The sequence below is a fragment of the Pagrus major genome, chromosome 22, assembly GCF_040436345.1.
Source record: "Pagrus major chromosome 22, Pma_NU_1.0".
NCBI classification, from domain to species: domain Eukaryota; kingdom Metazoa; phylum Chordata; class Actinopteri; order Spariformes; family Sparidae; genus Pagrus; species Pagrus major.
Genome location: NC_133236.1, coordinates 30,324,512 through 30,340,831, shown reverse-complemented (window position 1 = coordinate 30,340,831; position 16,320 = coordinate 30,324,512). Strand labels below are relative to the sequence as shown.

General features: G+C 43.7%; 2 protein-coding genes across 2 annotated transcripts; both read right to left on the bottom strand.

Moving 5' to 3' along the window:
* Positions 1-814: 814 nt before the first annotated feature.
* LOC141017616 (protein NLRC3-like) lies at positions 815-10,427 on the bottom strand. The gene is made up of 7 exons (XM_073492325.1): positions 10,288-10,427; positions 6,149-6,437; positions 3,816-5,634; positions 3,521-3,694; positions 3,029-3,202; positions 2,841-2,887; positions 815-2,550 (listed from the first exon to the last, which is right to left on the bottom strand). The coding sequence occupies exons 2-7, from the start codon at positions 6,423-6,425 to the stop codon at positions 2,018-2,020; spliced, it is 3,024 nt and encodes a 1,007-aa protein (XP_073348426.1). The 5' UTR covers positions 6,426-6,437; positions 10,288-10,427; the 3' UTR covers positions 815-2,017.
* Positions 10,428-12,405: 1,978 nt separating this feature from the next.
* Positions 12,406-15,440, bottom strand: LOC141017620 (AT-rich interactive domain-containing protein 1B-like). The gene is made up of 2 exons (XM_073492328.1): positions 14,745-15,440; positions 12,406-14,494 (listed from the first exon to the last, which is right to left on the bottom strand). The coding sequence occupies exons 1-2, from the start codon at positions 15,181-15,183 to the stop codon at positions 13,467-13,469; spliced, it is 1,467 nt and encodes a 488-aa protein (XP_073348429.1). The 5' UTR covers positions 15,184-15,440; the 3' UTR covers positions 12,406-13,466.
* Between the last annotated feature and the right edge of the window lie 880 nt (positions 15,441-16,320).

Sequence of the window (16,320 nt, the reverse complement as noted above, 5' to 3'; positions counted from 1 at the left end):
AGTCCAAGTCAAGTCTCAAGCATTTGGTCACAAGTCCAAATCAAGTCTCTTATGGTTGTAATTAGCGTTCTGTCATCTGCTGCACGCCACCCTGTCTGCTTAGAGCACTGCATAGTTGTATCCAAGAGACTTAAAGCATGCACTGTATAATCATCACTCCTTTATCTATCAACATATAGTATTATCAGCACTGATTAGTTGTTTGGTATATGATCACTTTAAACAGGCTATTGCAATGCAATATAAAAAAAAACACAATGAAAGCTTTCCTTTAAAATTAATTACTGTATGTTGCTTTGCAATATGAATACACAGCTACAGCAGCTAAATGCAAAACACTATTGCTGCCAAAATATCTGAAATATACTGCAAGTCTATAAATTTGTAATATCAAAACATGAATAGTTTTGTGTAAAAAGAGATCATTTGGCATCTTTCTTTGTGTGACAAAAATGATTCCTTGCATAAATCTAAAACTTATTCAGTTATTGGCTATTTTTGTCTACCAGTAAACATCAGTTAATTTTTATTCCTGTAAGAAATGTTTGTGGAATGAAACCCATCAAGTAGCACACTGTACTAAATATGTTTAGTACATTTGGTTCAAGTCATTTACAATTAAACCAATTTGAAATGTAAAAAGACAGGGCAGTTTACTTTCTTATTAAAGAGTATCAGTGATCAGTAATTTACTTATTGGCTGGATAGCACAGCCTTCTCATGCTTAACATTTTTTAGTGTTTAAATTAGTGAAGAAAAATTCTGAACTTAAAGTGAACTGACCCCTTAAATGCTGTTCATGCTGAACTAAACATCAAATCAAATCAAATTTTATTTATATAGCCTAAAATCACAATCACATTGCCTCAATGGGCTTTACAGTCTGTACAGTGAACGACATCCTCTGTCCTTAGACCCTCGATTCGACTGAGGAAAAACTTGCCATGTTGTTGGAAAAAAAGACCCTTTTAACAGAGAAAAAAAGACGATGGAAGAAACCTCAGGAAGAGCCACAGAGGAGGGATCCCTCTTCCAGGACGGACAGACATGCAATAGCTGTCGCATGTACAGAAATAACAGCAGATCACAGTTTACAAGTTGCATTGACAGAATATCTGATACAAATTAACATGTTTGCTAACCGTCCATAGGCACTGAGGTTTCACACCACCAAGGGACTGACCTACCTGGGTGTGTTTTCAGATACCTGATAAAGTTTGATGTGGTCGATCCAGCATCCTTTAAATTCATTCTGCAAACGTTGCATTTGGTGATTATTTTGTTTGTGCCTTGTGTGTAGTTCTTATAGACAAAGCTTATGACAAATGGGAGAGCAGCAGCAGTTGTTGCAGCTTGTTATTTTTTTCATTGTTATACCTGTTCTTGGGTGTGCTTGGGGCCAGTTTTGGATAATTTCAAAAAGACACACTGGGTGTTCTCACCATCCTGTTAATGCACCCGTTTTTTTTATATTCATACACATTATGTTTATATTTATCCCTTTTTGCTGATGTAGTGAGATGTGAGTCTGTTTCTAAAATAACTATCTTGAAGACTGCAACAATTTGTATAACATGTTGATTGCCAAATCAGAGTGCAGGACTGTTCATAGCAGGTCAGCGTGTCCTTCTGTGTCAACATGTCCTCTGTGTGTTACACAATCATAACCTGCAGTGAACAGGTCGTTACCTTTCTTAATTTTCTACAATAGGTTTCTTAATAGTAATTAACACAACACAACACAACACAACACAATGAGATCACAACAGTTGAATCACAGTGTCAGTGTTCTTGAACAGTAGTGAATAGTGCACAATAACAAAACTACCACAAAGAATCTACCCACTTTTGCAATGAATCATGGTCTTTCAAAACAGAAACGAAAATTAAACAGAGAGGATAGAAATGGAAATATCAGTGTCAGATGTTTGTGTGTGATGGTGCACAGGGCAAACAGTTTGTTTCAGCTGCTGTTAATATTGTGAGTGCTTCTGTTCACAGGAGGAGACACTTCCTCCTACACTGAACACAGAGACACTGAGGAGTCAGACCAGAACCCAAACCCAGGATAAAGAGGTTCAGTGAATGTGGTGTTAAAGGTGTGGAGGTGGATCAGTGTGTCAGAGGAGACTCTGTAGAAGGACAGAGTGCCAGCAGCAAAGTCCACATACACTGCTACTCTACCAGAGGAGGAGGAGGAGAGAGGGAGGACTGTTTGTCTGTTATTGTACCAGACAGAGTAACCATCACTATCAGAGCACTTCAGACTCCAGGACTGATCATTACCCCCAAACAAACAGTCATAACTGCCTCCTTTCCTTCTGATTCCTTTGTATGTGACTGTTATATAAACCTCTCCTCTCCACTCGACCTCCCAGTAACAGCAACCAGTCAGACCATTTTTACACAACAGTTGAAGGAATTTATCAAATCTGTCTTGATGATCAGGATATGGCTGCTCCTCTCTCACCACTGTCACCCTATTGTTGTTGTCAGTCAATTTCAAGCGTCTGTTGAGTGTGTTTGTGTCCACTTTGAGTTCACAGAAATCTGATGAAGAGAAAAGACAAAACACAGCAGCAGGTTATCAGCTAATACAACTGTTTTTTATTCTTAAAATGTCTTAATTTATTTTTAATTTATTTAACTTTTACATTGTTATTCAAACATTAATAAAAGACTGCATTGTATACCCTAGAAATGTTGTAAATATTCAAAGTGGTAGGTTGTTGAGTCAGCTATTGTCTGTGAGGTTGTATGAGTAAATTATAAACTTATAAAAAAATGGACTTGACTGTGTGCTGTTGTGTTCTCATGAATCAAACTGAATCCACACTTACACTTCGTCAGACCAGGTTTCAGTCTCTGTTCTCCGCAATGGTCCACTCTGTAAGAAGAAACACATTCAGTCCAGCATATTCTCTTGTATTATAAAAAATGAAACATTTAACAACCTTCCCTGTGAGTGCTAACTGCTGTTCAACCTAGAAGAGTTCCCCAGTTTGTCAGTGTAACAGAGCTCTTATACCTGAGAACGTCCAGTCTCCAGTCTGGATCCTCCTGTCGAGCAGTCAGCAGCTTCACTCCTGAGTCTCCAGGATGATTGTAGCTCAGGTCCAGCTCTCTCAGATGGGAGGGGTTGGAGCTAAGAGCTGAGGCCAGAGCAGAACAGCCTTTCTCTGTGACCAGACAGCCTGACAGTCTGAAATTAGACATCAAAATTCAGTCAAATGTTACAAATACAAAATGATGAGCTGCCAAGTGTTTTTAATCTGTTCATTTCAAAGGTTCTCTAATTTGCAGAAAGTTAGAGAACAGCGTTAAGTTTAAGACTTAAGACCAACTAAGGAAAATATCAAAACATTCAACAGAAAAAGCTATTCCCAGGAACAAACATGTTATTGCCAATAATTGGAAAACAACTCGGTTACAGTTTTGTACGGACACATTCACACTTCATTGAAACTACTTTCAGTGTCGTGCAATCTTTAAAGAGTGTTACTGACTCTTACATTCTGACCTGAGAGTTTCCAGTTTACATTGCAGACTCTCCAGTCCAGCACAGAGCAGCTTCACTCCTGAATCTTGAAGGTTGTTGTTACTCAAGTCCAGCTCTCTCAGACTAGAGGACTGGGAGCCAAGAGCTGAGGCCAGAGCTTCACAGCTTCTCTTTGACAGGTTACAGCCACTCAGGCTGAGGAAGATGAAAATGAAGCCAAAACAATCAATTTAGAAAAATGTTTTCTGTAAGAATTCCAGTTTTAAAAAAAATAAATGTTTTACATACATTATTGGCCAAGTATCAGTCCACTTACAGAGCTTTGTTGGAGGCTTTGACCACTGGCAGCAGCCTCAGAAGAGCCTCCTCTGAAGCAGAGTATTTCCTCAGGTCAAACACATTCAGATCTTTTTCTGATGACAGTAAGATGAAGCCCAGAGCTGACCACTGAGCAGGAGACAGTTTATCTGTGGAGAGACTTCCTGAACTCAGGTACTGTTGGACCTCCTCCACTAGTGAACCATCATTCAGTTCATTCAGACAGTGGAACAGATTGATGCCTCTCTCTGGAGACTGATTCTCACTGATCTTCTTCTTGATGTACTGGACAGTTTCCTGATTGGTCTCTAAGCTACTTCCTTTCTCTGTAAGCAGACCACGGAGGAGATTCTGATTTGTATCCAGTGAAAGACCCAGGAGGAAGCGGAGGAACAAGTCCAGGTGTCCATTTGGACTCTGTAAGGCCTTCTTCACAGCATTCTGGTGGACATGTGATAGTTTAGAGTTATCTCCAAATACTATAGACCACAGGTAGGCCAAAGTTCTAGCCCACCACCATCTTGCTTCGGCCAGCAGATTGAATCCAGAGTTGATGAATGTCAGATGGACATGAAGAGCAGCCAGAAACTCCTGAACACTCAGATGGATGAAGCAGAACACCTTGTCCTGGTACAGTCCACTCTCCTCTTTAAAGATCTCTGTGAACACTCCTGAGTACACTGAGGCTGCTCTGATATCGATGCCACACTCTGTCAGGTCTGATTCATAGAAGATCAGGTTTCCTTTCTGCAGCTGCTCAAAAGCCAGTTTTCCCAGAGACTCAATCATCTTCCTGCTCTCTGGAGTCCAGTGTAAATCTCTCTCAGATTTTCCATCATACTTGACATTCTTCACTTTGGACTGAACCACCAGGAAGTGGATGTACATCTGAGTCAGGGTCTTGGGCAGCTCTCCTCCCTCTCTGGTCTTCAACACATTCTCCAGAACTGTAGCAGTGATCCAGCAGAAGACTGGTATGTGGCACATGATGTGGAGGCTTCGTGATGTCTTGATGTGGGAGATGATTCTGCTGGCCTGCTCCTCATCTCTGAATCTCTTCCTGAAGTACTCCTCCTTCTGTGGGTCAGTGAACCCTCTGACCTCTGTCACCATGTCAACACACTCGCTAGGGATCTGATTGGCTGCTGCAGGTCGTGTGGTTATCCAGAGGTGAGCAGAAGGAAGCAGTTTCCCCCTGATGAGGTTTGTCAGCAGCACATCCACTGAGGTGGACTCTGTAACATCAGTCAGGATCTCAGTGTTGTGGAAGTCCAGAGGAAGTCGACACTCATCCAGACCATCAAAGATGAACACAACCTGGAACTCTTCAAAGCTGCAGATTCCTGCTTCTTTGGTTTCAGTGAAGAAGTGATGAACAAGCTCCACCAAGCTGAACTTTTTCTCTTTCAGCACATTCAGCTCTCTGAAAGTGAATGGAAATGTGAAGTGTATGTCCTGGTTGGCTTTGTCTTCAGCCCAGTCCAGAGTGAACTTCTGTGTTAAGACTGTTTTCCCGATGCCAGCCACTCCCTTTGTCATCATTGTTCTGATTGGTTCATCTCTTCCAGGTGAGGCTTTAAAGATGTCCTCACATCTGATTGTTGTTTCCGGCGTTGCTGGTTTCCAGGTTGCAGTTTCAATCTGTCTGACCTCATGTTCCATGTTGACCTCTCCTGTTTCTTCCATCATGATATAGATCTCAGTGTAGATCTCATGGAGAGGTTTCGAACTTCCTGCTTTTGTGATTTTCTCGAACACACAGTGAAACCTCTTCTTTAGGTTGGTTTTGAGTTTGAGCTGGCACTCAGTGAGAATCTCTGAATGAACAAAAACAAGTAAAATGTGAGTCATCAAAAACATAACCAGATACAGTATGTGTGCATATTTCTAACCAGGCTGGTGACCAGCATGAGGAGGAGGTACCAGGCTGTTGTAGCTGTGTATGGTTCTTCCACATGTTACTGAGGCTCCTGTTTGTTAAATTGCCAATATGTCTTCAGACTTCAATCATCCAATCCACCAAACAAGAGTCAATAGCAGAATAAGATGTTTGGCAGAGAAGATTTGGCAAGTATTTCATGGGCGCAACCCAGATACTCAGCTCTGCTGCTCAGCCCACAAATGCATGTTCCTTACAATGTGGCACCGTTTAAAAGAGAAATAAACAAGCTTTCCAACGATATAAGATTTATTGCCAAGAAGCATTGTTACAACAAAGAAATAATCTACCAAACCAAAACCCTACTTTTTGTGCTATGTTTACTTTACACTAGTTTGTTATGTAAGGCTGCATAATATACAAATTCTTACTTTCCGTTCTTAATGACCTACCTTTAGGTTCTGAGATGGTGTTTGATAATTTCTCCCGCAGATCATTCTGTTTCATCTCCCCCAAAACCATTCTGGTCACTCTGATGGTGTTCATACTGTAGGTCTGCACCATCTGATCCACTGTGCCCATCCTGTCTGCATTCTCCAGTCGACATTTTGGGATTGCTGGGAAGCCTTCCAGGACTCCCTCCTGCTGCAGGAGCCACTTGAATTTTATAAAGTCATCCTTTCCTAAATCCTCCAAAGCTCCCAAGAGGACCTGTTTAGGTTTCGCCATCTACCCTCCCTGCTGAAAAACACAAGATTGATTGTTTAAGATATAATTTGTCATTTTCAAAATATAACAGGCTACAAATGCACGTGAGACCACGTTGGCGATAAGCTAAACACATTTTTAAGTTTGCGCTCATCACCTGAGCAAAGAGTCACCTGTAAAGTCTACTCCGCAGTGGAAGTGATAAAATCCTACTGAGAGTGAATATGAGTGAAGCTGCAGGTCCTGATAACAGCCATGGTTGTGTACTAAAAACTTGTGCTAATTAGCTGGTCGATGTTATTACCAACATTTTTCAACATCTCCCTCTCACAAGAGACTGTTCCCACCTGCTTTAAGACACCCACCATTGTTCCTGTACCTAAAAAGTCTGCAGTGATGAGGCTGACTAACTACCGCCCTCTGGCACTCACCCCTATGCTAATGAAGTGCTTCGGGAACTGATTCTCAAGCACATCAAAAGCAACACCCCAGCCAGCCTGGACCCTCACCACTTGCATTCAAAACCAACAGATCCACAGAGGATGCCATATCTAATGCCCTTCACTCCGTCTTCAAACATCTCGAATATAAGACCAGTTACATCAGAATGCTTTTTGTTGAGTTCAGCTCAGAATTCAATAATCTCACCCATGAAACTGATTACAAACTAAACGAGCTTGGCATCAGTACCACGGGAGTCATGCTATGTGGGGTCGAGGTGAAGTCTGAACAAGTGAGTCTTCTGCATAAGATGGCGAGTGACTCTGCTGCCCCGACATTGGTCGGGAGTTCGTTCCACCACTGAGGCATCAGAAAAGAGAAGAGTCATGACTTCGCTGAACGACCTTTGTTTGCTCTCAGCGATGGTGGTACCAGCCGGCCAGCTGATGTAGTGGAGCGAAGTGCTCGCGCTGGGGCGTGTGGTCTGACCAGTGTTTGGAGGTAGATGGGTGCAGTTCCGTTGACGGCCTTGAAGGCCAGTACCATCGTCTTGAATCGGATGCGGGCTGCAACAGGAAGCCAGTGGAGGTCACAGAGGAGGGGGGTCACATGGGAGAATTTGGGTAGATTGAAAACGAGGCGCAGTCGCAGAGGCTGGGAGTCCAGTCAAGAGCGAGTTGCAGTAGTCCAACTCATCGTCAACACTCCACCATAAAGAATAGTTTTTCTTGTGCTGCATAAAGGGACTTTAACTTGCATTTCATTGCACAACCGTGTTGTAAGATAACAATAAAATGAACCTTAACCCTTTAATATATCGAATTAATTTACCAGTTTATGGTGACCTGCAGATTGCAGTAATGCACACATGCTGACCATTTTGCCTGTACTGGCTCAGTCTGAGGCTGGATCACCAAAGCAGGTAAATGCTCCAGATTTACAGGGGTCCCAAAGGAGACGAGGTCACTGTGTCGGTTGCATTGTGGTAATTTTATGACTGGTAAAATTTGTTTGCGAATTTGCACCACTTAAGTGCAACATGGACTGTCAGCTTTGTATTATTGTGTCTTAGGGTTTGCGACAGTATGAAATTTTTATATTGTGATACCTATCTCAGAAGGGATCACAATTTCAGGGTATATAGCACCACACAATAACTGAAAGACTGTATACTTTAATAACCAGTTCTGCTTAGGAGGATGACTGGACCATAGAACCTCTGATTAGTGTGCACATTCATACACAAGGATCCAGGAGCCATTGAACCATTTATTGAGTATGTGATGGTTGATCAGATGGATGGATGGGTGATAGGATGAGGGGATGGATGATTTTTAGTGTTGGAACATGGTTTTAAAGAAAGGAACAAAAGGACTAAATCAGGGCACACCTGGCTCTTATAAGCTCTCCTTCTCATGATATATCAGACTGTGGTCCTTTGTCTGTCTGCTCATCACTGAGTCCAAGACCATCATTTATTTAAACAGGTCTTGGCTGTTTCATTGTTCTATAGAGGTTATTTGGGCATTTTGTTGAAAGTAACTAAAAAGTCATGTAATAATGTAGCCGGTCGAATTGACATATTATTTTATTTGACCCACAGTGTTTAACTGCTGCTAACTCTTTATCCACGTATGTTGTTCACACACACTCACATGTACAAACTGTAGCTGGGTGGAACTGATGCAGGTATGTGGTCTAGTCGGACCTGTGAATCAGTATGGATGGTTGATTACGAGATAAAAGGCACCTGTTGGCGACCCGTGCGGGCATTTCTTGGCTTTGTCTTTTCCACGGAGGGCTGGCGCTGCCTGTTGTGTGCTCCGTGGGTGAAGAAAGTAGCTGACTGGGACACCGGTGAGTCTCGCTTTGGTGAGTAGAAGTGAACTGCGCTCGATAATGTTGTGGCATCCTGGTTGTGCTTCATAAGTTTTGAATGAATTAATCTGTTCTTAGTAAGTCCCAGTGTCGGGAGGCGTCCTGCCTTTGTGTGGCAGGTTGTGTGTGCAGATCGTCAGCGTGAGATTTTTTTGTGGCAAATCTGACTGTATCGTTGGTGGGTTTAATATATTAATTAATTCATTTATATTAATTATATTTTCTATTGTGTTTTTCTTCAAACATATTATGTTGTTTTGTATTGGATTAATGATGTTTGGTTTGGTTTGCAGTTAGTGAGCCACTGCCTTGGTGGTATTTATTTTTGTTTGCTGTTTTTTTTAAGTATTATTCTTTTTTTTGTATCAGTCCCACAGGAAAACGGGAACCGACCTGTCTCTTTTTGAATAAAAGATTTACATTTGCAAACTTATGCTGCCGTTTGTCTACGTCTACGTAATATATTACTTTAAAATGAAGCTAAGGTTGAAAGTTACTTGCCCAACTCTGCTACAGAATAACAACAATATAATATACTATAATGTCATGTTATATCTAAAATACAAGACTAATAAGAAGTGACTTCACGTTCACATTGTTTTTTTTGTTGGGCTGGACTATTGTTTGCAGGAATGGAGGACATAAAGTTTTTCTAAGACTAAAGCTCATGTGCTTATCAGCTGTGAGAGGATGCGTCCACAGAAAGTCACCACAGGGTTAAAACCACAGCAGAGTTTAACTTCCTCATTCTGAGTGTAGATGAACATCTTGTTTGTTGGTCTACGTGATGACTGATACGAGACCAGTTACCACACGTCAGCTCACTGCTGAAGACTTCAGACACGAGCTGTGTAAATGTGAGATAAAGTGTGTGTCAGTGCTGGTAAGATGAATATATATGACTCAAAATTAGTCAGGGACATTGGGACATGGGTGAATATATACATGCGTGGATAACTCAATAAAAATCAAACAAAAATGTGCTGCATTATCTTCAGGATGCTCGATATATATCGGACAGATAAATTATCGGCCCAATAAAGGAAGATTTACATTATCGTTATCAGCAGATGATGATACAAAGACAGACGGTGGTGCAACGCAACGTAGACCAGAGCTACACGTCGTCACTGGTGTGAACAACACAACACGAGGGGAAAAAGTCTGATCACAGCTGGAAGATCAAATAAAACATCTGAGCATAAAATGTTGGTTTCCATAATTTAATTTAAATTTTTCTACGGATGCACGATATGGATTTCTTTCGATAACCGATAATTACCTCGGTATCAGCCATGAGAGTGAGGTAATTATCGGTTAACGAAAGAAATCCATATCGTGCATCTGTAGAAAATTTAAATTCAGCTGTCGCAGAATAAACAGTGAAGTGAGACACCGACTCATCCTGAGAAGTGTCTGAACTCCTGCACCTGTAACATTAAAAACACCTCAGTCAGCTCACATTATAACAAACCTGCGAACAGTTCAGAGCCGCAAACACACCGACAGCTCAACATGAGCACAGTGACGGAGGTGATCAAACATTCTCACCTGCTGAACTCACCTGGTAACTCAGACCCTCTCCAGCTTCAGGTGGAGGAAACACTGGGACAGAAGAAGCTGCTCATTTCTTCCTCTTCTGCTCACAAACCTCTGAATCCTGACCGGAAGCTTCCGGACGGTGAAATCTTCATCTCAGTCGTCTCAGTCAAGGATTAAAATCCTCTCGCTGACTTTTTACCGAGCGTTTCACAAATATTCGCAAAGTTTGAGCTCGATGATCCGAAACGATCAGATAAAGAAACGTCTCGTCCCCCCGCCGCATCTGCGCAGTGGAAACAAACATGGCGGACCGCTGCGGGACCGCTCAGCTCCGTCCGAACCGTTTCTGCTCCGGTGTCACACTGAAGTCCAGCTGATACTATGCGACTGACACGCACGATGTCACGCGAGCCGACTGCTTCAACCGTCACATGTTTAAACAGAGGCCGTGACGACCGCTGATCAATCCTGCCGAGCTAACACGAGCTAACACGAGCTAACACGAGCTAACATGAGCTAACACGAGCTAACATGAGCTAACACGAGCTAACACGAGCTGACACGAGCTAACACGAGCTGACACGAGCTAACACGAGCTGACACGAGCTAACACGAGCTGACACGAGCTAACACGAGCTGACACGAGCTAACACGAGCTGACACGCGCTAACACGAGCTAACACGAGCTAACACCTCCGCTGACTTCTATGTGAAGCAGCTAGCCAGTTAGCTAGCTCTGTCGACGTGCGTGGCGGTGCGTGCTCAGGTGAAATACCATGTTCACAGTGTGTACTGAAATGTTAAAGTGATGAACTGACCATAATACTTACTTATATGACGTGTTTTCAATAAAGTTTAACGTCTCTGTAGGACCAGGCCACGCCCCTTCCGGTTTCCCTCATGGAGCCTTATTTTGAAAATCTTTGTCCGGTAGTGAGGGACAGCTGATGTACTGATCCAGTTTGGATCTCACACGGGATGTTTGTCAGTTTGTTGTGTTAAAGTCAAACCTCGTGTAGTTTTGTGTTAAAGCGCTCAGTGAACTACATCGTCTCATCAGCACCAGAACCAGCACCAACATGGAGCCAACTGGGCTCAGAACAGCTCGTAAACAAGATGAACATCACAATAAATCTGCTCATATTGACAACTGCAGTTCTGGTTCTGGTTCAGTTCTGTGAGCTGCTCATAAACAGGAGCAGCTCTACAGTGTTTCAGTGAGGAGACGACGTCACTGACGACACTGTGACACAATTCAAACAGGATCAATACATCGTTTAAAAGTTCTAAGGTCCCACTGGGTCGACCAGAAAGGCACGACTTCAGCCCTCCATTACACTGTGACAAGTATGTAACAAGTCGGACGCCTACAGTATCGTCCTGTCATTAACTCTGTGTGTGTTGTGTGTGTGTGTGTGTGTGTGTGTGTGAGTGAGGGCCGAGCCGCTGCATTTCAGTTAAAGAAAAGAATAAGATGAAAACGAAGCTCGATAAAATAAATATTCTGATGGTTCGTTGTAATAATAAGAAAGGTTAACATTAACATTTTCTGACATTTTAACTCATAATGATGTTTATGTATAATTTATGTATAATCACGTACCATGGGAATATATGTGTGTATACATTATCAAAGTTTTCATAATTTTTTCGTCTTTAACTGGCAGAAATATGCGACCATAGAAGGATCATATCAGGGCAGTAGATAAGTCCTGTATGCATGAGAGAGAAGTCAGTGTCTTCTGGGTCTTCTTGAGATCCTGTCGGACAGACATGACCCCAGTATTTTTAACATCCTGGCTGCAGCCCTACATGCAAGAAAATGCTCCACCTTAAAAGCTGCTGGTAATTTTTGTGAATTATTTTTGTCCCTTCAGTTTAGCGGCTCGCCAACATTCACTTGTGAGGATGAAGGCGGCAAAACATCTTTTAGCTAAAAAAGTAAAAATTCACAATGTTGTTGATAAATGAATGTAACCGTGTTTAGATCGGCCAGCAGCTCGGATACAAAGAAATTATTTCTCCACATTTTTTTTTTATCCATCTACCAATTTTGTTTTTTTCGCCAGGAAAAATCTAAATGAACCATCAGTCTCAGTTTTTTTTCGAGATCTGCTCACAAAACCAGCCCAGAGCTGCGTTCACAGTGCTCAACCAGAGTTCATGTACGTTTATTCTTGTTGTGGAACATATAAAGATCTCATACTGAAGAAACAACGTCTGTCAAATCAAACATGAGACGTTCTGGATGTAGAGATTTTCTTTTTTTCTCTCTTTACATTTGTTATAACTGTTTTTGTAGTTGTGTCTGTTAGCAACATGATGAGTACAGTCCCGCCCTCCCCCTGACCTCCTGTACATACAGTCTCTCAAATCAAACGCACCCTCCCAGATCAGACCCCCAAAACATCCTGAAACTGAGGATTCTTCCTTAAATACAGAAACAAGTGTTCACCTGCTGGGAAACGTTCAGGTGAGCAGAGTCGTGATTATAAATGAAGATCATTCATCACCAGCTACCGTCACCGAGTGAAATGTACATCGTCTATTTACAGGAGGATGATGGCGGTGGAGGGAAATTTGGGATTTGATTGGTGGAGGACACATACAAAGTTCTCAATAAACAGAAAGTAACGCTTGATACTGTCGTGGTTCAGCAAAATACTGATGGTCGAACTGCAGATGGTCGAATGATTCACATTTAAAGTAAAAAACGCCCAAACAACCTATTGCACCAAAACAAAGTACATGACTGAACATCAGTGTTTCCTGTCATACCACATGAGAATAGAGAGGCCTATCTACAACATGTCATTATTTAAATAAATCTGACCCCGCCTCCAAAATCGATCTAACCCCGCCCCCAAAAACAGAAAGAAACGACCACGTCTGTTTAAAAACATCAAAGACACCCGAGTGCTCTCCACCGTCACACTTTGGTTAAAACAAAACAACAAACTGACAAAAGAATAAAAAATTAAAAATACAAGTATTAAATATTTTTGTATTAAAATTACTTAAAAATCCCAAATAAACATTTTGCGGATGGAGCCGAGGAGCTTTATATATTCTATATATATTCATTTGTATGTAAAAACATTTGTGTTCTGTTCTTTAAATAAAAATATAATAGGAGCCAGTCTGTCACATAGGCGGAGCTGCTTCTAGTGCCACTGAGCGTGCTCCGTGGCGGTGTTCGTGTCACGAGCGGCCAATTTTAAACAGTACTTCACACATGATGGCCGCCACGGAGGAGTTGAGGGCGGCCGACAGCGAGATGTCCAGCAACCGGCTCTCGTGCAGAACAAACTCCGTCCGGTTCTCTTCCACCCTCGCCATGGCCAGCAGCGCCTTGGCGGCACGGCACATCATGTTGATGCTTGGCGGCTCCGGTGGCGCGGCGGCGTGCAGCATGCTGTGCGAGCTCTGCTGGTATTGAGCCATGGCCACGCTGTCCTCCAGGAAGCCGATTAGAGTTCCCACGCTGCCCTTCTGCAGGGTGACGCTGCGTGCTGCCATGGGGTCGCCCTGCGCCAGGTTGGACAGGACGGCCACCGCCATCTCCCGACACACCTGGCTCTTCCTCTCACCCACGAGGCGCACCAGCGTGGCGTAGAGCTTCTGCTGGCGGCTGAAGGGTGGCGTGGCGAGCAGCAGGTCCACGTTGCAGTCCTGGATGCTCAGCTTGCACAGACACTCAAGCACCAGTCTCTGAGGGGTGAGCGAGGAGAAGCCTCCCGCCAAGGAGAAGGGGTCCTGGGCCTCGGCAGATGGGCACACCATCCAGTGCAGCAGCCCGTCCAGGATGGGCAGGCAGATGTTCTCGGGGTACAGCGACAGGTCCAACTGGCCTGACATGTTGGCCAGCGTCACCAGCGTGTTCTCCCGGAGCGCCGCCAGGCAGTCCCACCACCACTCGTCCCGGCTGCAGGCCAGCCCCTGCTCCTCCTCCCGCTGGTAGCTGGGTGGTGTCCGTTTCCTGCGGGGGTGGTGGTGATGCAGGAGCACCAGCTGGCCCAGGATCAGCACCAGGCCCGGGTGCCGTGACATGTCGGCGTCGTTGCCGGGGATGAAGGAGAGGCCGCGTACAATGTTGGATATGCAGACACAGCGTTTGGCCAGAGAATCCTGCCAGGACTCTGCCGTGGACAGCGGAGCCTCGTCCCAGCAGCGAGGTTCGTCCTCCAGCTGGCTGATGGGACTCTGACTTCTGACCTCCGACTGGGAGCCTGAAGAGGACAGACAGAGTGAAAATAACTGGAAACAGACAAACAGAAACATTCTGATCATCAGATTAAAGATGATTGATTATGTTCCTTTTTATTTTTCTTATTAACGCCTGGTCCAACAGATCCACTCTGTTTTCAGTGAACTTTCTTCCTGTCAAATAAAATAAAAACTAATAAAATAAAATTTCTATAAATTATGTTTCAGTGATTATCCTGGCCTCCTCCTCTTCCTCCTTCTCCTCTTCCTCACCTTCTTGTGTTTCAGGTGGTGTCTCCTCACTGGCTGGCAGGTTCTTCTCCTCGCCTCCCTCAGCCACCTCCTTACTCTCCTCCTGACTCCTCCCCACCTCTCCTCCCCCCCTCTCCTTTGTGGGGGTGGACTCTCCTGTCTGGATGTGAGCGGTGGAGTCTCCTCCTCCGGCCTTCCAGTGCAGGAGGCCGCTGATGAAGCCGTTGGGCATGCTGAGCCCCGTCCAACGCTCATCCACCTCCTCCCACTCCTCCCCCTTCTCCTCTACCTTGATTGGCAGCTTGTCGTACTTGCTGGCCTGTTGGGGGCGGGGCTCTGCCTGCTCCTGGTGCTCCTCCTTCACCTCCACCTCCTCTTTGACAACAGGTTCCCCGTCTTTCACCTCCTCCTGAGCGTTGACGCCAGGTGCAGCTGTAAGTAGCGGTGGTGTCGCCTCCATCTCCTCCGCTGACCTCTGTGGTATCCTCTGCTCCTCAGCTGATTGGCCGTTAGACTCTGAGGCTGCAGCTGGTGTCTCCTTCAGCACCTCCTCCTCCTTTGTGGGGGAGTTGGGCAGAGGTCCCAGCAGGGTCCTCTGGCCCTCAGTTTTCAGCTCGTACTCCTCCAGGATACCGAAGATCTGGATGAGGCAGCGGCGGTAAAACTCCACGATGAGCTCGAGGAAACCAGGCAGCTGCAGGAGGACAGGAGGAGGTCAGCTGATCATTGATTACTCACACACACTATGATAAAGCCATTTTTTCTTCTACAGCATCCAGATTATTGATTATTCTTTAAATGAGTCTTTATTTCATTCAACTCAAAATCATTATTCTGATAAAAGTCCTCCATGTGTTTCTGATCTGTGTCGGTTTTTATTTGTCTCCATTAAATCAGCAAAATGTCTGTCTGCACACAATTCTGTCACTCAACACAAAACATCTGTCCTGAGAGATCTGATCACAAGTGTTCAGCTGACAGTGCGTCAGTTCACACCTGATATCAATGTGAGTGACCACCTGTGATCTGATGTCACTTCCTGCTCTATATGAAACAAACCCGTCCATCACTGAGACAAACAGACTCCATGTTTCTACACAAAGACAGAAAGAAGTTCATGTAGAACATTTGCTGAATTAACAAGAAGGAACAAATAAGTCAGAATCAGTCAGAGACAGAGTTTCACACAGTTTATAAAGTGTCTCCAACTCAACAACTCACTAAACTGACACATTTGTTAAGGGAGTCTGGGGACAAAGAAGTCGCCTATACTGGTTACTGTTTAGTGTATCTGTAAAATGTGACATGTTTAGATCAATAAAATGTTTCTTCTCTCATAAATTGAGTGTAAATGGTGAAATCAGTGTAAACAGTGTGTTCAAACAGCTGCTAAATGTTGGCAGGTCAGACTTTAGCACTTTAGACACAGAAGCAGACAGGCTGGTGCAGCCATGCTGCCACAAACTGACACTTTTTACACGGAAACACACAACTTACTGTTTTCATTTAATGCTGAATTTACAAGAAGGAGACAATGATTTAGAATCTGTCAGAGACAGAGTTTCACTACGTTATAAAGTTTGTTTTAACTCAACAA

Excerpts from the sequence above, each read along its gene's own strand:
- LOC141017616 (XM_073492325.1), bottom strand. The coding sequence starts at position 6,425 with ATGGCGAAACCTAAACAGGTCCTCTTGGGAGCTTTGGAGGATTTAGGA. Across the intron at positions 5,635-6,148 it reads CACCATCTCAGAACCTAAAG|AGATTCTCACTGAGTGCCAG; the intron begins GTAGGTCATTAA and ends TTGTTCATTCAG. Across the intron at positions 3,695-3,815 it reads AAAGCCTCCAACAAAGCTCT|CCTGAGTGGCTGTAACCTGT; the intron begins GTAAGTGGACTG and ends CATCTTCCTCAG.
- LOC141017620 (XM_073492328.1), bottom strand. The coding sequence starts at position 15,183 with ATGGAGGCGACACCACCGCTACTTACAGCTGCACCTGGCGTCAACGCT. Across the intron at positions 14,495-14,744 it reads ACCACCTGAAACACAAGAAG|GCTCCCAGTCGGAGGTCAGA; the intron begins GTGAGGAAGAGG and ends TGTCCTCTTCAG.